Here is a 25,361-nt window from a genome sequence, read left to right as displayed (position 1 = left end):
GCCTCCAATCACTTGTCAACTGGCAATCACATCTTCTTGATGACCTTGACCAACCTGTACTCAACATTCTGCTCCATTCATTCCAGCCCTCTAGTACTGCGGCTCAGATCCTGAGTCTCCATTTCACTTGCACAGCCTAGCACATCATCAGTGGGAGAACATCAAAAGAGCCTTTCTACATCCTTAAAAACTCCCATGTGCTACAAATCTGTTGTCCACATTTTCTCTCTTGCTCCCATGACCGAGCTTTGACCTAGCCCTTCCTTTTTTTAAAAATTTATTTATTTATATTTATTTATTTATTTATTTATTTATTTATTTATTTATTTATTTATTTATTTATACAATAGTAACACACAGAGGCAGAGACATAGGCAGAGGGAGAAGCAGGCTCCATGCACCGGGAGCCCAACATGGGATTCGATCCCGGGTCTCCAGGATCCCACCCTGGGCCAAAGGCAGGCGCTAAACCACTGTGCCACCCAGGGATCCCCGACCTAGCCCTTCCTAAGCTTTATAGTGGTATGACTGATGTGAACATTTAGGCTATTCCTTAGTAGAATAATACTGGCTGGACGCAAAAGCACAAAGAAAATCGTGGTTGCTTCCCTACCTCTATTCTCCCTTCTCTTGGTAATGACCTACTTTTTGTTTGGGTCTTACTTTTCTGTCCACTCCAAGCAGCCAATGAGGGAAGTTGGTTCTACTCTTGGTTCTAGACGTGGGGAATATGGCTCAGGCTTAAGGAAATAAGCATTGCCTTACATCCTCTGTCCACAGTACAGACATGAGGCCTCATCTGAACCCATAAGACTGGGAGAAGCCTGTGGCAGTACTTCTTTCCTTGCACCCCTCAGGTAGGATAGATGGCTAGAGGAGTTGGAGTCACAGAATTCCCTTTCGTCTGTGGGAGGAAGGTCAAGATTGGGTATTTCTGTTCTCTCTGATTGGTTAGGTTCTAGTAAAACCCAAGATAGTTAGGAAAATAGTTTCTCCTGAGGACAGGCCTTTGGTAAATCATTTCAAAATGGTTCCTTTTCCCCTCCCCGCTATGAAACCATGAGGGGATTTTTCTCTGATCTTTACCGTGAGAACCTCAGACACTTTCTAGAGGTAAAACTCATGAAAGGGTAGGGCTCCTGTGACTTGAGTTTTTGGTCTTAGACTTGTCCACACTGATCCTCCAGCAATTCGTCATTTTAGCACTCGTCCCGCGTCTGTTTCTGGGCTTCTGCTCCAGTACTCTGATTCATCATACCCACCTGTCTCTTCAATTTGGGGGTAAAGGTCTGCCCAGATTTCAATTCTCTGAAGAGTCATTGATTTTCAGTTGTTTGGGACTTTTCTTGTTGGTAGGAGGGGAGAAAGTGGCTTCCAAGTTCTTTCTATGTCAGACTGGAAACTGAAAGTCATAACAATTACTTTTAAACAAGAACACACTTGTGCTTTAAAGCCTAGTTACTTGAAAATCATAAGCCAGCCACACAGTTGAGGCAAAGATATATCACTGCATATGATGAGTAAGTCAGAAAACCCAAAACAAATTAAATTGATTATGATGAGTGTGTGTTGAGGGCCATCAGACACTACCCCTATGTGAAAAGTACTGATGGTAATTTATGATTTAGTTGAAAGAGTATCAGCAATTGAAAACTAAAACCAACCCAAGATCATTCTAGCAGTTTATCAATAATAGCATTCTTCCCGGAAGCTATGCAAATTTCACATTCTCGATAGAATCCTGAATCAGTCTTCAGGAAACTTTAGTAATATGGTAATTTTAGTTTAAAAAAATTCAGGGTCTCATAATAGCTTACTTAATAGAATACTAGAAAGTAAGTCACCATGAAAACTGCAGGCAGACCTTGGCCCTTTGTTGTGAGCTGAGGACTGTTCTTTGAGAATCATGAATGGAACCAGCTATGCTCAAATATTTGGGTCTCAGAACCTCTCTTTTTGTTTCTTTTAATTGAGGTGAAATTCACATAACCATAAAAAGTGTACACCTCAGTGGCATTTAGTGTTTTCACAAGGTTGAGGTGTAAAATGTTAAATAATCACTCTCCCAGCCCTTGTTAACCGCTAATATACTTTCTGACTATGGATCTGCATAGGACATATCATATAAAAGGAATCACACAGCATGTGACTTTTTATGTCTGGATTCTGGTTCTTTCACTTAGAATAATGTTTCTGAAGCTCATCCACATTGTACCATCTATCAATACTTTATCAATACTTTTTTTTATCAATACTTTATTCATTTTTATGGTTGAGTAATATTGCAGTGAATGGATAGACCACAATTTGCTCATGATTTATTCACTGATGGGCACTTGGGTTGTTGCCACCTCTTGGATGTTTGGCTGTCATGCTGTTATAAATAGTCATGTTCAAGTTTCTAGGTTTTCATGTCCCTTGGGTTTCTCTTGGAATTGCTGGATCATGTGGTAATTGTATGTTTAATGTTTTGAGGAACCACCAATCTGTTTTCCATGGTGTCCATACCATGTTACATTTCCGCCAGCAATGTACAAGAATTCCTATTTCTCCACATCCTTGTCCATATTTGTTATTTTCCTTTTGCTGAAAGTCACCTTAATGGATATGAAGTGGTATCTCATTGTGGTTTTGTTTTACATTTCTGGAATGACCAAAGATGATGTGTTTGTTAACTATTAGCCAGGACCTCTGTACTTTCTTAAAAAGTATTGAGGAGGGGCTTCTGGGTGGCTCGGTCGGTTGAGTGTCTAACTTTTGATTTTCACTCAGGTCATGATCTCAGGGTCGTGGGATTGAGCCCTGACATTGGGGTCCCAGCATGCAGCATGGAATCTGCTTAGGATTCTTGCTGTCTCCCACTCCCTTTTCTGGCTACCCCTCACCCCACTGCTGTATCTAAGGGAAAGAAAAAAAAAGAGCATTGAGAATCCCAAAGAGCTTTTATCTGCTTTTATTTGTGTAGTTATAGCTAGTGCTATCACACTTAGAGACTAAAAACAAGAAATTTTAAAAATATTATTTATTAGTTCTCTTACAAACAACAGTAATAAACTAACATCAGAGTGATGACATCATCACATATCATGTAGTTTCTGGAAAACTCATACACTTAGAATGAATGTGAAAAAGGTAAATAACATCTTAATTATTATTTAAAAAATCTGATTTCCTCCCTAAAAAATAGGTCTCCCCCAACAAAAAAATGAGCAATGATAATTCAATTCAATTTTACTCAAGATAAGTAACATTAAGAAAATTTTTTTTCCTTATCTGAGTTGCCCCTCAACTCAGAAAACATATACTTGGGGGAGGGATGGAATGTGGACACTGGAATCTGGATTATACTTGGTTACTACTCATAGAAAGGGCAGAAAATCGTACTTTAATCTGGATATGGACCTGCTGACACCCGCCCACTTTTTAAATAACACTTTTCTGGCCTTTCAGAAATGAAAACTGGCTGGTTTAAACCTTTCTTTAATCTCCTTACTCAGGTGATTTTTGAGAATGGGTGGGCATAGAGAAGTAGAATCCAGTGGTTCTCCAAGTGTGGTCTCCAGAGCAGCCTCAGCAGCATCACCTGGAACTCCTTCCAAGTGTATATACCCCCCGCCTGGCCCCAGACCTGCTGACTCGGAGACCCTGGAGATGGGCCCAGCATGCTGTGGTCTAACAGGGCCTCCAGGTGATTTGACCTGCTAACTGTTTTGCTAACAGTTTGAGGCCTGCTAATGGATGACCTTTGCCATGTTACATCCTGCCAGTGTGATCTCTCTCCCTGCTCCCCACGTCCTTCTTTCCTTCCATCCATAAACATTGAATGTTTTGATCTCTTATCAGTTCTTTTATGACATTGATTAGGAAACGTAGGTGTTCGCACATGATGTGCCTGTGAACCTCAGATTCATGCAGACCAAATCCAGAGCATCATTTATAGCAATCCCACGGAGACTAACTCGTAAACGGATGTATTAGTAATGTACAAGGTAGAGGATTTTACTAGGTACAGTTCATCACCTGGGACTTAGTTAACCCTTCTTTTCCCAGCATACCTCCAGTAAAATCCTTTTAAATACAGAAGCTCTGTGATCCACAGAAGCTTGGTTGTCCTCTGCCAGTGTTACCCAAAGATTACTCTGCAATGGCTTCTGTTTAGAGATTCAAATCGAAGGTTAAGTGGGAAGGGGCTAGTTTAGAGGACTGCACTGAGGATGAAAAGGTTCGGAGTTGCCAGTTCAGAGTTCTACTTAAAAGGCATTCATTAAGGAATGTGGTTGGGAGAAGGGGCTAATCAACCAGAAGCTGGGAAAGGATCTGGGTTGATCATGGGACAGGGTCCAATTACATAGGTAGGGAGTGTGTGTGTGTGTGTGTGTGTGTCTATTTACATTCGTCCTAGAGTTTTCCTTGGGATTTCTAAACGGGGAAGTTAGGATGAAATTAACATGAAGCTACTTCTCTTTAGACCATCTATGGTGTGCAGAGAGTGCCATGCTGTTCAAGCTTGAGTGACCATGTAGACATGAAAATAAGACCTACACTTCTGGCCGCTCCTTCCTGTTCCTCCAATGACCTTGGAACTGCTGCTTAGAAGCAGGTAGGGTTCACTCATTGATACTATAGAGCTGATTTTGTAATGAGGTTGCAGTTGCCTGGTGTTTCAGCATGTGACATCAGACTTTTCCAAAACCCAAAAGATCTTAGGAGAGGCCTCTTGGGTGAGCATTTGACTTCCTTGATTTTTCTTGTGCTCCATGACTTCTGTGAGCTCTTCTTGGCTTCTTACCACTCTTGGTTTTCTAGATTGTTCTACTCTTCCTCCTGTAGTGATATAGCTCAGTCACAGTCATAGGTGTAATACTTCACCAAGAAAAAAATGTGATCCCCACCCTAAACCATTGTGGGTAGAGCATTCATCATAAACCTCTATTCACTGGCTAACTTAAAATTCCATCCCTGGATCCTGTTACCTTCTCACATGCTGAAATTTGAACCCAAGGCCTCCCCATGTCTCCAGAGGCCCAGACTGGCTGCCCCAGGGTTCCTACAGCATAATGATTCAATCAATGTGCATTGAATAGATCTGAGAAAGAGCCCAAGGAAGCTCCTCCATTTCCTTGTCAGTTCCAGGGCTGGGTGGTCACAGGTGTGGAGGCTGAGTGGGTCTCAGTGAATGCAGCATGGGTTCTGCTTAGGGGTTGATCCTCCAAAAGGTGTTCTACTGTTTGCATTTCATCCTAGTGTAGAGTGGCTAAGGGGTTCCATAGATTGTCATAGTCAAAAATTTGGGGTCATCTCTGGGCCATCTATCTTCCTTAACCCTCACTGCCAATCAGCTGGCAAATCCCGCTCATTTGAACCCCATTTATGTATTTCTTGATTCTTTTCCTCTTTTTAATGTGTACCCACTGACCTAGCTCATGCTCATGTTGTCTCTCTTGTGGATTTATTACATCATAACTGCCACCATGGTTACTTTGTCCCTTAAAACTAGCCTCTGTTGTAGACAGACTGTCCGAAGGGCCAGTGCTACTCTATGTCCCAAGGGAAAGCTTCTGTTGCCCTTAGGATAGGGTCTAAGTCCCTCCATATGACTTGGTCTTCCATAACGTGGTCATTGTCCATCCCTATAGCACCACTGTCACTGCTGCCCATGCACCTCAACTCCTAGTGTTCAGAACTTCTTGACTTCCCCCAGACATTGTCATGCCCCTTCACACCCCATGCTCCCACGCCTTAACAGCCATCTCCTGCCTGCCTTTATCTGGTCTTAGGCATTGTCAACTCTAAAAGCCTTTGAGAAAGTTGGCTTATTTCCAGGTGTAAAAGCGCCCAACATGCCCAGTTTCGAGCTATCAATGTGACATAACTTATTATAGAGTTGGGAAGGAATATGCAGTAGCACACCATCATATTGCAATTCCTCGATACAGATACAACTAGATATAAACTAACCCTGGGAACAAATAAAATAGTAAAATAATTAGAAAGTGGTTAATTTTGAGCATCTGTTACCTCCATTTCTAATATAATCTATTTAGTTATGTTTATATACTGAATTTTTGATAACGACGATGCCTAAAAGCAGTTCACAAAATTCCTAAAAATTTAGGAAAATTTTGGCTGTCAGGAGCCGGGGTAAGCCAACAGCTGTTGTTTATCACTGGCTCCTAGTAATTCGTCCAAAAACAAAAAACAAAAAACAGGTCAAATGTAGGATTTTTGTGTGGTCACAAGAGGGCACCATTAGATGAAATTAGATTCTAGGAAGGCTTTCTGCACAAGCTAGAGCTGGTGGCAGAAGGACTTAGTTTGAGGACCAAGTAAGAGTGAGGCTCCTGGAAGGAAGACTAATTCTGGGAGCACTTGTAGGAACTCATAGTTTCAGGCTGTTCGTTATGTCAGAACATAAGTTCCAAACGTTAACCACTTCCAAACAGCCTCCTCCCTTTGGGTATGACGGCTTCTAATCTTTAAGCCACCAAATGAAAATTTCCTTGATAGGTATTAAGTCTTGTCAGGGATTGGCCATGTGTCAAGTTCCCACAATGCACTGAGTACTTGACATAGCTCATCTCTCATTACCTTAAAATAACATCTCAGGAATCAGCTAATCCTGCAGAGAAGTTGGGAGACTGTCAGGTGTGTATATGAGCAGTTCCTAATATAACAACGTTCAGGGGCTGATCCTCTGCACCACAATAATTTGCACTTTTTAATTCACATGAGGCAGATGAGGAGAACATTGTGGGCCTGACGATCAATATAATGATAAAGGAAATCTGCTGGTTTTCCTCTGTCTGGGCTAACAATAGGATCTAAGAACTCTGGGTTTGGAGGGGGGGTGAATCTGTGTCTTCTTGGGATCTTCCTGGGAAGTTTGTATCAAGGCTGGTTAGACTGCACACTTGCGGGGGGTGGTGGAAGGCTTTAGGGATGTCCTCAACAGTCAGGAGAGGGACACAGTAGGTCTACACTCCACTCTCTAAAGGGAGGGAGAAACTGGCCTGTGTGTGAAATGAATTCACTCTCTCTTGGTCCTTAATACTGTCTGTGTAGGGCAATGGTTCTCAAAGTTTGGTGCCTGGAACAGTAGCATCAATATGACCTGGGGATGTGTTAGAAATGTGGATTTTTCAGGCTCCACCCCAGACCTGCTGAATCAGAAACCCTGGAGGTAAGACCTGGAAGTCCATGTTTTAACAAGCCATCCAGGAGATTCTGGTTAACAAGCCCCCTCAAGTTTGAGAATCCCTGGCCCTAGTGCAGAGTTGTCAAAACTGAATGCGTATGTATTCAGTGCATCTGGGGAGCTTCAGTGAAATACCAGTGTCTCAGCCACGCAAGCTCACATACTGTGTGATTCCATTTACATGAAATGTCCAGAACAGGCAAATCCATAGAGATGGGAACTGGATTTGTGGTTTCCAGGGAATGGGGGAAATGGGGAATTCGGAGCACAGGGTCTCTTTTTGGGGAGATGGAAATGTTCTAATGTGTAATGAGGTGGTGGTTGGCATATACACAGCATTGCCCAAAATCACTGAATCATGCACTTTAAAATGGTTAGAATGATGAATTTTATCTTAGCTGAAAAAAAAAAAAAAGAGGCCTAGATGTCGGGGATTCTGGTTAGAGAGTAAGCATTGGTTTAAAAAAAAACAAAAACAAAAAAATACCACCTCTCCTGGTTGTTCTAATCTGCAACTACGGTTGAAAATCTGAATTAATGCAATTAAGGCCACAGGCGGGTCACGACCCTGTCAAGGGGGTTCTGGTCTGAATGTCTGCAGTAGGTGTAGGTGAGGAGCGCAAGGCAGATAAACTCAGGTGGATGGTGCCGTTGGTTTTGTTCTAGCCAAGTGGTGGGAGGAGGAGGGTCTTGGGCTCTAGATTCGGGTTGTAGTTTTGGCCTTGGCCATGCAATCCTGTTTGCATTGCCAGTTCGGGGAGCCTGTAGCTATTTCAAATGTTCTGAGACATCAGGTTGTGAGAATGCTCATTAGCTAAGCATCAGGCCTGGCATACAGTAGGCGCTCACGCAATGCTAGTTTCCTTTGCTTTCCCCGTTTCCCTTGCGCTTTAGTCCTCGTGGGACACTTTGGGGATGTGTGCGTTGGCCAGTGGGCCCCTGAGAGGCCCCGAGGCGCTGCGGGCTACCAGGAGAGTGGGGTGGGCTGGGGGCGCGATCTCTGCCCAGGAGCCCCTCCTGCACGGCTCCACCTGTGGGCCTGGGCCTGGGCTCAGTTTGGTGACAGCAGGGGACTCACCTTCTCCGCTGCCAGGTGAGCCCACTCAGCAGGACGATGCTGATCAGCAGGAGGACGCAGCTCGCCACTGTCAACAGAGAAGCAGTTCAGCAAGGGCGCCCGCTGGGCTGGGTGGCCGATGCCCCCGGGAGCAAGGGTCTCCCCAAGAGGGGAACGCTGGGGTTTCTCCCCTCCCTTACAGAACGCTGCTCCTGCCCGGATGTGATTTCCTAGGAGGCCCCCCGAGCCGGGGTCCCCTGGAGCCCTGGGGAGATGGGAAAGGACAAGGGCGCCTTTCCTCAGGGGGCTTGGCTCTTTCCCAGGGAAGTGACCTGACCTGCACGCTCTTCAGAAAGGTTCAGGGGCCTCAGGCAAGGAGGCTGCAGTGGCCTGCGATGGGTCAGAGGAGCATCGAAGTACAAGGATAGATGCCACACAGTGTCCCCTGGAAGCGTCTCCACATCCCCAGAGCTGCGGGCCTCTGGTCCCCGAGCCGCCGCCGGCCACCCAGCTCACCGTGGGCCTCCCCGCACCCGCTCCAGTGACACGGAGTTGGCACCCTGGCCCGACGCGCAAACCGCGGAGGTTTAGGGCACACGGGGCCCTGAGCTGATGTGAGCACATATCCAAGCAGGACTACCAGCACGCCTCCTACTCGCCATTTCTCTTCGCAGTGGGAACACTCCCGTGGCAAACTGCCAGTCCACTAGACGGCAGTGGCGACCGCGGTCGCCGTTCTGTCCCCCAGCTCCCCGGGACCTACCCTCTGCCTGGAAGTGTGCGGCCTCCACTGGCACCTCCCGGGCCCCCACCCTCAGCTCCCGGTTTCGAGGGGCTCGGGAGTTTTCTCTAACGCTCTAAGCCTGTTTTCCTCTCCTCCCAGAGAACACCTGTAGCATTTATGGGATACCTTGTCATTTAGGATCGGCTCAGGAGGAGCTTCCTGGGGCTCGTTTGAGGCGGCCCGCCCTGCTGACTCTAGGGGCCACTGTGAGCCCATGTGGCTAACACCCGGATTCGTCTCCTACTGTGTAACTACTACGCAATGTAAGGAGGGGGCATTTTTAACTCATCAACCACCCCACCGGCCCGCTGGCCCAGCCAGCAACATACCCCCAGTCTGTCTGGGTGTCGTCAGCAGGGGAAGCGCCCCCGACCCACCTGCTATCTGATACTCGGTTGTGAATATGAATGACTCCATGGTTGTAGCCACTTCTGTGTGTTTGTGGAAATCTGTGCAGAAGAGACGAGAGAGAATATGCTCGGTGTGTGCTGATGACCACTCAGCCTGGCTTCTCCTCTTTCGGACGCTTGCTTTTGACATGTTTTGTGTTCTTTTTTTTTTTTTTAAATAAAAAAACTTACTTGTTTGAGAAAGAGAGTGAGCAGGGGGGGAAGGGAGGGCAGAGGGAGAGAGAGAAACATAAGCAGCCTTTGCACTGAATGTGGAGGCCACACGGGCTCGATCTCACGACCCTGAGATCAAGACCTGAGCCGAAACCAAGAGTCAGTCGCCCAACTGACAGAGCCACCCAGGCGCCCCGCGTTTGACACGTGTGAGGGCCGGGAGGTCGTCTGGGCCTGCCCATCCCTGACGCAGCTGCGGGCCGGGCTCCGCGAGGCAAACCGCTTGGTCCCCTGCATGATGGTTTCAGGGCCAGAGATTGTAGCCTTACCTGGAGTACTTGTCGTTATGAAGGGAGACGAAGTGTCCCTCCCAGCAGGAGCATCAGTGCTTGCTTGAAGCTCTTCGTCATCTGGGGGAGACAGGGAGTGATGATGGAGGGGGACGTGGGTCTCAGTGCACCCCGGCCTGCCCGCCTCGGCTGACCCCACACACACTCAGCGAGTCACATTGTCGGGGGCCCCCGCACCGTGCGGCTCCCCATCAGGGGTCACCTCGCCCGCAAAGCTGGGTGAGAGGGAACTGTGACCCTGATCCCAGCTCTGGAGTCCTGAGCCACGTCTCCCCAAGCCTCCTATTCCGCCCTGGTTTCCACCTGTGGCTCAGAGACAGGTCATAGTCACACAAATGCCAGGGAGACCTGGGAGGAAGTAGGAAGGCACAGAAGGACAGGTTCCCTGTCCCTGTGGGGGCGTCCAGTTACCCAGGACACTGCCCTGCCTTGTCACGCTTTCACAGGGAAGCACACACACCCTGGCGCACTGTGGGAAGGAAGCTCAGTGGCCCCCAAAGAGCCCCAGAGGAGGACATGGGGTGCGGGAAGCGGCGGTGTCGGGGAATGTCATCAAAAAGACACACACTCAGGGCAGCCTGGGTGGCCCAGCGGTTTACGCCGCCTTCAGCCCAGGGCCTGATCCTGGGACCCGGGATCGAGTCCCACATCGGGCTCCCTGCCTGGAGCCTGCTTCTCCCTCTGCCTGTGTCTCTGCCTCTCTCTCTCTGTCTGTGTCTCTCATGAATAAATAGATAAAATCTTAAAAAATAAAAAAAGACACATATGCCAGCTGACCCTCGGGCTGGACCCAGGCACTCAGAGGCTCCTCCCCTCGTCCCCTGTCCTTGGAATGTGGGTCCCGCTTGCCTTTCCTGCTCCCAGGGGCTGCTCCAAGGACACAGCCTTGAGTTAGTGATGTGGTGGGGAGAGCACCTGCAGGGTGTATGTGACCCAGTCCAGTTAGGATCCGGCAGGCGAGCACGGGGCTCCTTTCGTCTTGCTGCCACCCCAACACGAGCCTCATAAGTAAGTTCCCTTTGCTTATTAAAACCGCCACCTACCAGCGGTGGCCTGCCTCTCCCTTTGGTCTCTCCCTGCACTCCTCCACCTGTAGGGGTGGTTTCAGATTCCACCCAGGGAAACTCCCAGAAGGGTTAAGAACCAATAGGTGGTGAGCTAAGAAACCTGTAACACTTATTTTTAAATGTGAGCGGTTTTTTATTATAAAAATGGTAATACACTTTCAGAATGAAACCCTCAACATAGGTGCGTTGTCTATACATGCGAATGAGTGTGTGTGTGTGTGCATGTGTGCACATGCGTGCTTGAATAAGCCCCTTCCCTGCACTTTTATCAAAGCTCAGGTGGGAATTACACAAGGAGAGGGAGCATGCTAACAGTGGAGCACTGTACAAATAATGAGTTTACGTCGCATAGCAGCAAATTAGAAGTGTGCGGGTGGCCAGAATGAATGAGAGGAAGTCTTGGTCGTTTAGAAGAAGCCGAATTTTAGGATCTGCTGGGAAGGGGCAGCGTTATCACTAGTGAGGCAGCATCTGAGTATCTGGGGGGCTTTAGAACACTCGAGAGATCTTCCTTCCTCCTCCACCTTCTGCTATTTGTTCTCACTCAGGGTGCAGGGGACCTTAGGTGGTAGAGACCCTAGTTTGTCCAGTCTACTTTCTAGAATGAGAGAAGACAGAGGCCCACAGAGATGAAGTGGTTTGCCCGCAGTCACATTGCTTATGGGTCAGGAATTCTACTCCGGTCAGCCCGATGGAAAAAGCAGTGTGGTGGATTCAGAAGGTGCCCCCATACCTGGAAACTGACTTTCACTTATGCACTTGAGCGGGGGCTGCGTCCATCTGGTCTTCCCAAAGATGGTTTTGCAGATGCTCTTGGCAGGACCTCTGTGGAGGGCTGTGAATCCCTGCATGCACTGGTAGTGAAGTGTCTGCCCCACTACAAAGTGGTAAATTCTCTTGGAGTTTTCATGTTCCCAGGGAGGAGGCTCCCTGCAGTGACCTGGAAGAGGGGAAGGAAGCTCTGAGTGAATTGAGTTGTCTCTTCCTAGAGGCTGGGCCTGGGTTCTTATTGTTTTGTCCCCTCATTCATTCTTTCTTTTATTCAACCAATATGTACTGAGAGCGTCCGTGTGTCAGGAACTTCGCCAAGCACTTTGTGGGAAGGCACACAGACCCCGTCACTCCTGCGGGAGTGGATAATCCATCGAATGAGGAAGACATCTGGATACAGAATGCGCTGAGTGTTATCTCTGAGGAACAGACAGTTGCTGTGGGGACACAGAGGAACCAGCAGTTGCTTGTGGTGACGGCGAGGGTTCTCATAAGTGGACAGCTGTGGGAAGGGCTCTCAAGTGGAGGGATAAGGGTGGGCTCAAGCCCATTGGGGCCCGTGAAATACAAAGCCCACCCTGGGTCTCCACTGCTAAGTGAGGAGGCACATCCTCGGGTGGTGGCTGCTGGTCATCTTGGGGCCATGGCTGAAGGCCTGGAGATAAAGCCAAAGCCAGAAAGAAGGAAGGGCTGAGAGAATCTCGGGCAAATGGAACCTGATCTCTCATCAAGCCACACCTAAGGTCTGCTCAATGTGAGCCCTGCCACAACCTCTGAAAATTCCCTGTGCCCTCACTCGCCCAACGAAAACCCAAGCCTGACTGGCCTTTCACCCCAGTGATCATGTCCTGCTCTGATATATTTTCAGGATTCCCTACCCCACCCCAAATCTGGATATATGGAACCACATGTCTCCATGGTTCCTGTCTCCCCAGAAACATGAGGCTACACTTATGCTCTGACCCTCCAGACCTTCCACGATCCGAATACCCAATATGACCTTCAAAGTATCTTACATATAACCCCCCTGCTCCAGACGGAAGCTCCAGCGGGAAGCTGAGAGTGGTCCTGCCCCAAGTGTTTTGCTCTAGTGTAACACCTTGCAAATCGTGACTGAACTGGTGTTTTCGTCTCAGAATAAAATTTCTTTTTACAGCCAATAAAATCCATAGTGGTCTGAACCTGTTTAAATTACGCTTGCTTCTTTCAAATGAAAACATCCCGTTAAGAAGATCTGTGGCCAGAACCAGTGGTTGTCTCTTGAATAAGGACAACAAACATTGACCTTCTGAGAAACTTTGAAATAACTGTTCAGAGGAATATGGGAAAAAGAGAGAAAAACAAACAATTGAATGTGTTTTTGAAATGCCATTCAGCCCACGGTTGGAGGAACAACATAAAAACATCATATTGCAAACAGTGCCCCTGGATTCGTCTTTTTTTTTTTTTTTAATAATGGAAGCTGCAAATAAAATTAATCTGAAACAAGTAATCAGTAGAAAGATCCTTCGTATATTTCAGGAGACCTGAGGTCTTACTCCTAAATGTAAATTTAGCCAAGTCTTTTAAACTTCTCTGTGTCTCATTTTCTTCAGTAAATCGAAGTCATGATCCTGCTCCCTGACTCACTGGGTTGTGGGATTCAAAAGAAATTATATACAAGATGGTAAAGTTTTTTGGTAAGGTAGTAAAATCAACATAGGACAATAGGGTCCTATAAAGGTGAGTGGGTCGCCCCAAAGCTCAGGTTTTCCTAACGGGCTCTAGTTCTTCCTGATGTGAGGACCTGACTTCAACGTGATTCATTTTAGAGCCACGGCAGCAGCTGGGTGGCCACGGTGCTCACTCACCCACAGCCCACTAGCTAGGAGGTGCTTGTCTGCAGCTTTCATACTCACCGACATGGCACAGTGTAGTTTAGGGCCCTGTTTATCAGAAACATTTTTAAGTAAATTGCTTTGCTGGCATTGATTGTCTTGTATTTAAGGGTGAAACCAAGCATTTCCTCGAGGGCAGAGACAGTTGGCTATGGTGCTGGGCATAGTTAGTCCCAACATATGCCTTGGAATTCAGTTCACGTGAATTGAATTGAATTGAGCTCAATTCTATCCCGCCAGCTCCCAAACCCAAGGAAGTCCAGAGCCCAGGTTGGCTTGAAATGCTGAGCTGTACTACAGCTTACGACCATGACACAATAGTTCCTGTTTACCTGATATCCTTAAAGAGGAGGATAGTGGGACAGACCTTCCTACTTTGCGGAACACACAATATCCCTACAAGAGAAGGGTTGGCCCTTAGGAGTCAGCCAGACAGCCATTCAGCTTCACCTCTTACCTACAAGGTCAACTTCGTCCATGGGCGGCGTTTGGCTCTGCATTTCTGTGGGGTTTTCTCCCTTCTGTTCCTCAGGTTTAGTGGTAACTTTTCCTTTTCTGTTCTCTGGGGCTAGAGAATATGGATAGAATGAAGCAAGTAACTTCACATATGCTTAAAATAGAAAACCTCTCTGTGTACTCATTTTTATTCAAAAAGAGTGCCTTTCCACTGCCTGTGACATGCCAGGCAGTAGCGGGGTGCAGGAATTACGAAGAGGAACCTCACCACACCCTGTCCTTAGGGTGCTCTCAGCAGCAACTGTTCACGCCTGACTCAGCACTGGCCTGAGAGTATTCCTGTGCATGATGTGTGTGGCCTACTACATGTTTCTAAAAGAACTGAAAGATTTTTCTGGTGTTTGTGTGTCTCCCCAAAAGGGACTCCATTCTGGCTATCCACCTGCCACCCTGGTGCGTGGGCGTTTGCATGATAGCAGTGAGGAATGAGGTGACACAGAACCCACTCTCTCCCCTTACCTCCCTAAAGCAGTTAATCTGTAAGTTGAAGGGACTCAATCTTAAAGCAAGGACAAGAGAAACCTCCTACCATACTCCTCTCTACCGTGAAGACTTTGGCAAAGGAGTTGAGTATGGGCACTGCCACGAGGGGCTTGGGATTCTAGCTGAGAGTCTGGGGAGGCTCTGCTGGGGAAAGAGGCAGCAGGATGCTTCAGCAGAGCAGCCATCTCCAGACCTTGGAGTCCATGCATGGCATGGCTGAAACAAAACTCACGGTGGCTCCCAGACACCATCTCCAGAGGTAAGAAACAAAAGGACAAATGGACCCACCACGTTTCACTGTGTTCCATTATCACAGAGTAGACAAAACACCTGGTAGAGAAATTGGGCTTTCAGGACTCAAAGAAGAGCATACACCAGCAAAAGTAGATCAACTTAGGTTTCGAAAGCCCGTCGGGGGTCATTCCCTCAACATTCCACTCCAGTGAGGTGACCCACCCACAGTCTCTGAGCAAGTGGCCTTCTCTGCTCAGCCTCACCAGCAACGATGAGGTTCAGGACCCTTAGTCCATCACCGATTACAATCACATTCAACATTGAGGGCCACAGGGCTCTCAAGCCAGGTTTTGAAATCCAGAAATGAAGAAATTTGAAAGGAATAGCCTTCTCTTCCTTTCTGCTTCCCTAATGAAGATTTGGGGTCTTGCCACATACCAGACTGACCTGCCTACGGGATTGTTATTCTTCTTGATTTTCCCAAGCCCAGCCAGGGTCTTGCAGGACTGGAACAAGAGACAGCAATATTTGGGGGACAGGGGTGTTTGGGGGAATATTCCTCATGCTCTGGAATGTCAGTTCCTGACACTGGGCTGGGAAGACACTGAACTGACAATACTTCCTGCTTGACCATATATTTACCTCCAAAGAAATGCCTGAAAGAGCCCATGGCAGCCAGAGTGAAAATTTCGGTAATAGGTAGGACTCTGGAATTCAGTGGCATGAGCTTCCTTTCCCTTTTTACTCTCATCAGGGAAGGAAATGCCTCACCCACTGCCTCCACTTTTCTGCCCAGACCTTCTTCCTTAGGGTTGTGGAGATGGACACTAAAGAGGAGAGGGGACAGAGGAGCCATGGGGAGTTGTTGGGATTTCACACTGCCATGTTGCTGGAGGTAGAGTTAGGATAGGTCTATGTCACCAGTCAGCATACGGGTGATAGGAGATGTGAGCTTTGGAAAGCAAAATGCAAAAGAGTTAATACAGCCCTACAGGTAGATACTCACTGGGGTTGCTATTATTTTTATTATTCTTTATATAGGTGCATTCTGACTATTCTTTTTAATTTTTAGTTCTAAAAATTGTGATAAGATATATGTAGTGTAAAACAATATTAATCATTTTAATGTATACTTTAGTGTCAATAAGTGCATTCACATTGCCATGAATTAGACTTATTTTCTAATTGTTCAGTAATTATTAGTATAACATCCGTACCCTCTTTCCCTGCAGAATATAAGTTCTTTGAGTGCTGGGTATCCCGAGTGCCTAGATCACTCCTTGGAACTGGGAAGTATTTCTTAAACATTTGTTTAGTGAATTATTTTCCAGAAACCACTAAGATGAGTTATTGTAGAGTTTGGGCTGCCCAGTTTTCATCTATAGGGCTGAGTGAACAAAAGCTGAAGCTCTTTCCCTCTTGTTAGAGTTCTTCTATTTCCCTCGGTAAACAAAAGGAAACACTTACATATACTTTTGCATTGACATTTGTTTTCCCAGGAAGCATGGCTAGAGTTTCCTGTACAATGCATGTAGCTGCTTATTCTGCGGAAGCCCCTCTCACAATCACAATTTAACACCGTGCCTGTCTTGTATGTGAGAGCTTTGAATGTGGCGTGTTTGAGGTTTGGTGGGTCATCATCACAGAGGTCTGCAAAGAAAAAGAGGCATGTTAGGAATTCAGGAGGTTCCAGTCACACACTCACATACTTAACCATGTAATGATTTCATCACACATTTCTTCACTTTATTTAAAAGGTTTATGGGTACCCCACATTTTCCCAGAGAGAACCCTAGGCTGTTGCCATTGTCCTTTAGAAACTTTTGTATCAGAAATGGTTCAAAATTTGACTTCAATCAAGTTCCTGTCCAACTTACAATATAATTCAAACTAAATGAATAGAAATGAATGAGGTTTTATTCTGAATATGCCTTATGCTGAGCAAGTATGGAAAGAGAGAAGAGGACCAAATGATATGAGAAAAGGAAGAGAGGAAAGCCATGTAAGTTTAATTGAGGGACAACATGCATCTGTGAGAAATACTTTTCAGGAAATAAGGATTGTCAGAATTTCTATAATAAATTCTTTGCTTTGCTTTTTGAGAAATATATATAAAGTGCTTCACCCAAAGTCTGGATGTGAGTAAGAAATGTGTATTTTTCACCCACCTACCCATCTCTGACTTTACCAAGTTCCTTCTCATACCACAAAGACTTGACCTTTTCTCAGCCCTTCCAAAATGGACTCTGGTTTCCCACCAAGGACACCTGAAATAGTGGCCAAATGCCCAAGTTATTAAGGTGGGTGGAAAGGCACTGCTCAAATGAGAAAAATGAATCCATTGTGTATCTTGCAATAAGTCCTGCTTCAAGAGATTAGATTTTTAGGGAAAAGCCACAGTTTATTTATTTTTTTTTTTAATTTTTATTTATGATAGTCACAGAGAGAGAGAGAGAGAGGCAGAGACACAGGCAGAGGGAGAAGCAGGCTCCATGCACTGGGAGCCCGACGTGGGATTCGATCCCGGGTCTCCAGGATCACGCCCTGGGCCAAAGGCAGGCGCTAAACCGCTGCGCCACCCAGGGATCCCAAAGCCACAGTTTAGATAAAGAAAGTGGATAGGAAGAATCACAGAAGCAGGAAAATCTGAGAAAGCACTGACAGCCTCTCCATTCACCAGTATAGGCACTAAATCCAGGCTGGTTGCTTCACTCATTGCTCACAGATGATAGTCTACCGATTGCTTATTAGTCATCACTCTCTCTGTCCTTACACTGTGCCCAGCATCTTGCCATACTGAAGGCTACCCTCATCCAAGACTCAGGATACTCCTGATCTCCTGAATAACAGAAGATGAGGAGAGTGTGGACAGCTCACTCCACCTCTGACCAGGAAGGAACTAAATAGAAATAATTTGAATGGCTCAAAGGGCCAGTGACTGTAAAGGAATATGTAACATATATACTCAATAAATACTGGTAATCATATAATCATCATAATAAGGCAATAAAGGTAGCATGGTGGAAAGGGGAGAAAAATGGGCTTCTAGATCCTAGCTCTACCAGCTTACTAGGTATATAGTGTCATTCCTTTTACTTACCTGAGTTTTGCCCACTTTTTCTGTAAACTGGGCATAATCATCATCATCATCATTTTATTGTTTGTTTTAAAGATTGTATGAAATAACATTCAAAGGTAACTTGCAGAGCACCCCATACTTAATAGACACAGAATAGATGCCTGTTCTTCTTCCTTCCTTTTTTCCTCTGTTCAGGAAAGGAGAATGGTACCTCAGATGGAGGCTGGGCTGAATTTTACCTTCAACCTTATCCTTCTGCAAAAGGTCATCTCTCTCTACAGTCCATATCCTCAGTACCACTCACTGGTACTTGTATATCAGTACCCACCTATGTTTTAAGTATCAGAAGGTAAACCTATTGCTAAGACAAGATATGCATAATAATAAAAAAATTAAAGAACAAGGCAAGGATATTCCTTCCCTCTCATCACCACTTTTCAACATGGTGCTAGAAGTCCTAGCTAATGCAATTAGAAAAGAAAAGGAAATAAAAGATGTACAGATGAGGAAGAAATAAAACCTTTTGGTTTTCTGCAGATGACATGATTGTCTACATAGACAGGCTGAATGAAAAGACAAAAACCCTTGTGGCACTAATAAGCAATTTTAGCATGGTTACAGGATACAAAGCTAATATACAAAAGTCAATTGCTTTGCTACATACCAGCACGGAACAAATGGAAATTGACCTTAATAACACAATACCATTTCTATTAGCAGCACCACAATAAAGTGCTTTGGTATAACTATAACAACATATCTATAAGGACAATATGAGGAAGACTACAAAACTCTGACAAAAGTAATCAAATAACTCAATAAATGGACAGATATTTCACATTCATGGATAGGAAGATTCAATATTGCCACTATATTACTTCCTCTCAACATGATCTACAGATTTAAAAAAAGATTTTTTTTAATATATTAATGAGAGACACAGAAAGAGAGGCAGAGACATGGGCAGAGAGAGAAGCAGGCTCCCTGATGGAGGGAAGCCTGATGCAGGACTTGATCCCCAGACCCTGGGATCAGGTCTTTTTTTTTTTTTTTTTTTAAAGATTCTCTTTTTTCATTTATGATAGTCACAGAGAGAGAGAGAGAGAGAGAGAGGCAGAGACAGAAGCAGGCTCCATGCACCGGGAGCCCGACGTGGGATTCGATCCCGGGTCTCCAGGATCGTGCCCTGGGCCAAAGGCTAAACCGCTGCACCACCCAGGGATCCCCCTGGGATCAGGTCTTGAGCCAAAAGCAGACACTCAACCTCTGAGTCACCCAGGCATCCCTGATCTATAGATTTAATGCATTTCCAATAAAACTCCCAGTAACTTATTGTGTGGATGTCAATTCTGATTCTAAAATGATTCTAAAGTTTATATGAAGGGGAAAAATCCAGAATAGCCAACACAATATTGAAGAACAAAGTTGAAGGACTTACACTACTACCTGACTTCAAGATTTACTATCATTGATTTGATTGTAATCAAAACAATGTGGTATTGGTGAAAGAATAAACAAATAGACCAATGTAACAGAAGAGAGAGTCCTGAAATAGACCCAGATGAGTATAGTCACAGATCTTTGGCAAGGAACCAAAGGCAATACCATGGAGCAAGTGGAGTCCTTTCATTAAATCGTTCTGGAACAACTGGATATGTACATGGAAAGGAATGGATCCAGACACAGACTTTACATCCTTCACAAAAATTAACTCAAAATGGATCACAGACCTAAATGTAAAACATGAAACTATAAAACTTTTAGAAGATCAGAGAAGTCTAGATGACCTTGGATTTAATTATTACTTTTTATATGCACCCCCACCAAAGGCACAATCCGTGAAAGAAAGACCTGAGAAGGTGAACCTCATTAAAAGAAAAAAAATGTCTGCTCTCAAAAGACATTGCCAAGGCAGTGAAAACAAGCCACAGACTGGGAGAAAATATTTGCAAAAGGTATATATGCTAACGGGCTATTATCTAAAGTATACAAAGAAGTATTGAATCTCAATTAGAAAGTGAACAATCTGATTTTTTAAATTAATGTTTTAAAAGATTTTATATATTTATTTGAGAGAGAGCACAGAATGAGAATACAGAGGGGAGGGGCAGAGGGAGACAGAGAATGTGGAGCTTGATCCCAGGACCCCCAGATAAGGACACAAGCTGAAGACAGATGCTTTAACTGACTGAGCCACCCAGGCCCCCAACAACCTGGTTTTTAAAACAGACCAAAGACTCGAACAGCTACCTCACTAAGGTATATAGATGGCAAATGAGCACATGAAAAGGTACTCCACGTCATATGTTATCAGGGAAGTGCAAACTAAACAACAACAAGATACCACTACATACCTTTTAAAAATGGCCAAGAACCAGAACACCAAATGCTGGCAAGGACGTGGGGCAACAGGGACATTCATACATTGCTGGTGGGAATGTAAAATAGCACAGCCTATTTGGAAGAGGGTTTTACAATTTCTTACAAGACTAAACACACTCTTGCTGTACAATCCAGCAATCACACTTTTTGGTATTTACCCAAAGAAGTCGAAAAGTTATGTCTACACAAAAATCTGCACACAGATGTTTTTAGTAGCTTTATTCATAATTGCCAAAACTTGGAAGCTATGTTTAGCTGTCTTTCAGTAGGTGAATGGATAAGTAAACTGTGGTTCATCCAGACAATAAAATATTCAGTGCTAAAAAGAAGTGAGCTATCAAGCCATGAAAAGACATGGAGGAAACTTAAATGCATATTCCTGAGTCAAAGAAGCCAATTTCAAATGCTACATACTGTGTTATCCCAGATATATGACACTCTGGAAAAGACAAAAATATAGAGACAGTAAAAAGATCCTGGTTGCCAAGTGTTAGGGAGGAGGGAAAGATGAATAATAGGCAGAGTAAAAGGATTTTTGAGACAGTGAAAATACTCTGTAGGTTACTATAATGGTGGATATATGTCACTATACATTTGCCCAAACCCTTAGAATGTGCAACACCAAGAGTGAAGCCTAATGTAAAATGTGGACTCTGGGTGATAATGATGTGTTAATGTTGGTTCATCAACTGAAACAAATGTACCATCTGGTGGGGGATGTTGATAATATGATAATGTGGGAAGCTATGCATGAATGAAATCAGGAGTATATGAAGAATCTCTGTAGCTTTTGTTTGGTTTTGTTGTTAACCTAAAATTACCTTAATCCATAAAGTCAAATTTTTAAAAAGGAGCAACTTATGAGGAATGGACATTCCCTGAGCTATATAAAATAATTGAAGGGAAGAAAAAAAAAGCAATGAGGACTTCTGCTTCCAGCCATGACAAAATTTTGGTACCAAAACCTACCCTCCCCCCCTGCTGAAAACAACTTTAAAACAAGACAAAATGTGCAAAAAGTGTTTTCAGGCATTTGGTAGCAATGTCTGTTATGATTCGAGAAGAGGGAAACATGAAGTGAACCCCACCATTGCCATGGATTCCTTCATGGCCACTTTCCTGCCAGGTAGAACCAAAGTGGAACCCAAGCAGAGCCATGGTCTCACTGACCTGAGGAGGGAAAAAAGCAGAGTTTTAGGATGCTGGCATGGCTGGAATTTGGATACTCCCCCAAACAGACCCACCTTTATAAAGACTAAAACCAAACTTGACAGATAGGAGGAGGAACCAGCAACTTAACTCCTGTTAAGAACAGAGTTCGATAACTCTTAAAGGAAAACAACATATTCCAGACTCTCCAAAATGTGTAATTCATAATATCTGGCAAGTTTTTTAAAATTCTGGACATGTTAAGAAATAGGAAAGTGTGACCCATTTGTAAAAAGGAATCAATTGGAACAGACCCTAAAATGACCAAGATTTTGGAATTAGCAGACAACTGGCTGCCATTTATTTTTATAAAGAAAGTTTTATGGGAACAAACCCATACTCATTCATTTACGTTTTGTTTGTGGCTGCTTTTGTGCTATAAAGGCAGAGTTGAGTGGTTGCAACAGAGACTATTTGGTCTGTTAGCTGAAAATATTTGCTTTCTGGCTCTTTGAGTAAAAAAATTGTCAACTACTAATTCGGCCATAATGAGTGAACCGATAAGATATCTCAGAAGATAAATGAAAACTATAAAAAAGAACCAGATAAAAATTCTAGAACTAAAAATTACAATATCCGAAATGAGCTTCATCACACCTTGAAGACAGATCAATAGAAATTATCCAAACTGACGAGGACAGAGAAAAAAATTTATTTTTATTTTTTAAATTTTATTTATTTATTCATGAGACACACACACACACACACACAAACACACACACAGAGAGAGAGAGAGAGAGAGAGATAGGCAGAGTCACAGGCAGAGGGAGAATCAGGATCCATGCAGGGAGCCTGACGTGGGACTCAATCCCAGGTCTTCAGGATCACACCCTGGGCTGAAGGCAGCACTAAACCGCTGAGCCACCTGGACTGCCCAAGAAAAAAATTTTAAGCAAAAATTTGAATAGACCTTCAGTGACCTGTGGGATAATATAAGATGGTCTATCATATTTAATTGAAGTCCCAAAGCAGTAGGAGAGTAAAAATGGAGAAGAAAAAATATTTGAAGAAATAATGGCCAAAAATGTCTGAAATTTGATGACAAAAATTGACTTACAGTTCCAAGGTGCTCCAAACAGTGGACTCCAACCAGGGTAAATATAAAGAAAACCATACCTATATACATCATAGCCACACTGCTGAAAACTAAAGATAATTGGAAAATCTTAAAAGTAGCCAGAGAAAAAGGACACACTACTACATGGACCAACAGTGAATAATGGCTAACTCTTCAGCATCAATAATGGAAGTCAGAAAACAATGGCAGAACATATTCAAAGTTGTAAAAAGAAAAAAAAAAAAACATAAGTCTGGAATTCTACCTAGAAAAAATATCTTTCAAAAAATGAGGATGAAACTAATATATTTTCAGATAAACGAAAGCTTAGAGAACTTATTATCAGCACACCTGTGTTGTAGAAGATAATGCTGAAGGAAATTCTCCTGGCTATGTGGATATTACAAGTTAGAAATACAGATCTACAGGAAGGAATGGAGTGCTGGTAAATTTTTAGATAAATGGAAAGATCATCTTTTAATTCTTTGAAAGAGAACTATTTAAAATAAAAATAATTGTGCACGGTGAGTTTTATTGCACATGTAAATGTAAAATATAAAATAACTACAGTATAAAAATTGGGGTGGGTGGAATGTTTCTATCATAAATCTTTTGTATCATATATGGAATAATACAATATTATGTCTAAAGAGATCATGATAAGTTAAGGATGCATACTGAAAAGCTTAGAGAAACTGCCAAATAATAATACAAAGTATGTAGCTAAAATGGCAATAGAAGACATAAAATAGAGTATTAAAATACTTTTTTTGGTTAGCCAAAATTAAGAGAGAAAAGGAGGAACTGAGGAATACAAAACCAAATGGAACACCTGGGAAACAGGGTAGCAAGAGGGCAGACTTAAAGCCAACCATATCAGTAATTTTCTGAAACATAAAGTAAACACATAAATTAAAAGAAACTTTCAGGGGTGCCCAGGAGGCTTAGTCAGTTAAACATCTGCTTTCAGCTCAGGTCATGATCTCAGAGTCCTGGGATCAAGCCCCACATTGGGCTCCCTGCTCAGCAGGGAGTCTGCTTCTCTCTCTGTCCCTCCCCTTGCTTCTGTGCTCTCTCTCTCTCTCTGTCTCTCTGTCTCTCTCTCAAATAAGTAAATAAATAAAATCTTTAAAAAAAAGAAACTTTCAGACTGGAAAAACAACAGGCCCCCAACTCTGTGCTGTCTATAAGAGAACATACTTTAAATACAAAGACAATGATAGATTGAAAATAAGATGTATATAAAGATATATTAGCAGAAGTATGCATAAGAAAGCTGGGGTGGCTACATTAATATCAGAAAGTAGATTTCAAAATAAATAGTATTCACAGATGACTTGATTGCTTATAGAAAATTATCAAAAAATCTGAAAAATAACTACTACAACTTGGTAAACCTAGAGTCTCAAGATACAAAAATCACTTGTGGTTACTTCTATGTACTGTAAGCAATTAGAAAATTAAAAAATTTTAAAACAATTTCATTTATGATAGTATCAAAAATAATGAAATACTCATGAATATATTTTCCAAAAACTTGTAAGACTTCTGAACTGAAAACACTGAAACATTGCCAACATAAATTTAAAAACTGTATAAATGGAGAAATGTGCAATGTTTATGGATTGAAAGATTCATTAAAAAAATACATCAGCTCAAAAAAAAAAGACATCAGTTTACCTTAAACTGATCAACAAATTTAATACAATCATAATTTTAAAAAATCCAATGCATTTTTTAATAGAAATTTGGCAAGTTGATTCTAAAACCTCTTTGAAAACACAACAGACCTAGCATTTCTAAGGCCATCTTAAAAAGAATGTACAAATTTGGAGAATTCACATCTTCTGATACCAAGACTTTCTATACAGCTGCAGTACCCAAGGCAGTATATACTGGTAGAAGGATAGACAAATAGAGTAATGGAACAGAATAGAAAAGCCAGAAATAGACTCACACATGTGCATTCAGTTAATTGTTTTATAAATATGCACGGCAGTTCAATGAAGACAGGAAGATCTCAACAAATGCTCTGGAAAAAATGGATAAATTTATGGGGGAAAAAACCTTAATCCACATACAAAAATTAATTTTATTTTATATATAAACATAAAAAAATCCATACCTTAGATTTAACCATGATAGTTACACACATAAAAGTTAAAACTATAAAGCTTCTAAGAGCAAACTAAGGCAAATAGCTCTGCAAACTAGGAATAGGCCACAATTTCCTAGAGAGGAGCCAAGACACACCAACTGTAAAAGAAAAGCAAATTAAAAACTTCCGCTCATCCTAAGATATTAAGAAAAATTTTTAAAAAGTGATAGATTGGGAGCAGGTGTTTGCAGCACATACCTCTGACAAAAAGCCTTGTGTCCACATTACCTAAAGAACTATGAATCAATACCAAAAGGCAAACAACCCACTAAATAGATGGACAAAGACTTGAACAAGTCACTCCTCCAAAGAAGACAGGTGATTATCCACAAGCACTTGAAAGAATGCTCCACATCATCAGACATCAAAAAAAAGCAAACTGGAAAGCTCCATGGAATATTCCACCCAGAAAGGTTATTAGAGGTAAGACTGACAACAACAGAAGTGGGAGAGGAGGTGGGAGTGTAAAATGATACCCTTCCTCGGAAAGCTGGTAGTTGTTTTGTTTTCAGTGAAGGTAACTAGCTACCTCCCTACCCTATGATCCAGCTATTCCGCTCCAAGGTATTTATTGAAGAA

The 25,361-nt window shown here is 43.4% G+C and overlaps 1 protein-coding gene and 1 long non-coding RNA gene across 4 annotated transcripts in view; one reads left to right on the top strand and one right to left on the bottom strand.

Moving 5' to 3' along the window:
* Positions 1 to 360: 360 nt before the first annotated feature.
* Positions 361 to 25,361, bottom strand: part of IL2RA (interleukin 2 receptor subunit alpha) — a 55,278-nt gene continuing 30,277 nt past the window's right edge. For 2 of the 3 annotated variants that reach the window (XM_072825913.1, XM_072825915.1), the window contains exons 2-8: positions 16,365 to 16,547; positions 14,122 to 14,232; positions 11,750 to 11,956; positions 9,929 to 10,009; positions 9,414 to 9,485; positions 8,274 to 8,340; positions 361 to 1,402 (exon numbers count right to left, since the gene is read on the bottom strand). In XM_072825913.1, the coding sequence (XP_072682014.1) occupies positions 1,327 to 1,402; positions 8,274 to 8,340; positions 9,414 to 9,485; positions 9,929 to 10,009; positions 11,750 to 11,956; positions 14,122 to 14,232; positions 16,365 to 16,547 (797 nt within the window). In that variant the 3' untranslated portion in view covers positions 361 to 1,326. Of the gene's footprint in view, positions 1,403 to 2,935; positions 4,825 to 8,273; positions 8,341 to 9,413; positions 9,486 to 9,928; positions 10,010 to 11,749; positions 11,957 to 14,121; positions 14,233 to 16,364; positions 16,548 to 25,361 lie in introns of those variants that run through there. The other variant, XM_072825914.1, reaches the window with a different exon arrangement.
* The window catches only part of LOC140633422 (uncharacterized), a 74,781-nt gene continuing 53,802 nt past the window's right edge, over positions 4,383 to 25,361 (top strand). Inside the window, exon 1 of the long non-coding RNA XR_012031037.1 lies at positions 4,383 to 4,600. This is a non-coding gene — a long non-coding RNA (uncharacterized lncRNA). The remainder of the gene's footprint in view (positions 4,601 to 25,361) is intronic.

The sequence above is a fragment of the Canis lupus genome, chromosome 5 (genome assembly GCF_048164855.1).
Source record: "Canis lupus baileyi chromosome 5, mCanLup2.hap1, whole genome shotgun sequence".
NCBI lineage: Eukaryota > Metazoa > Chordata > Mammalia > Carnivora > Canidae > Canis > Canis lupus.
This window is presented reverse-complemented; position numbering and strand designations above follow the sequence as displayed.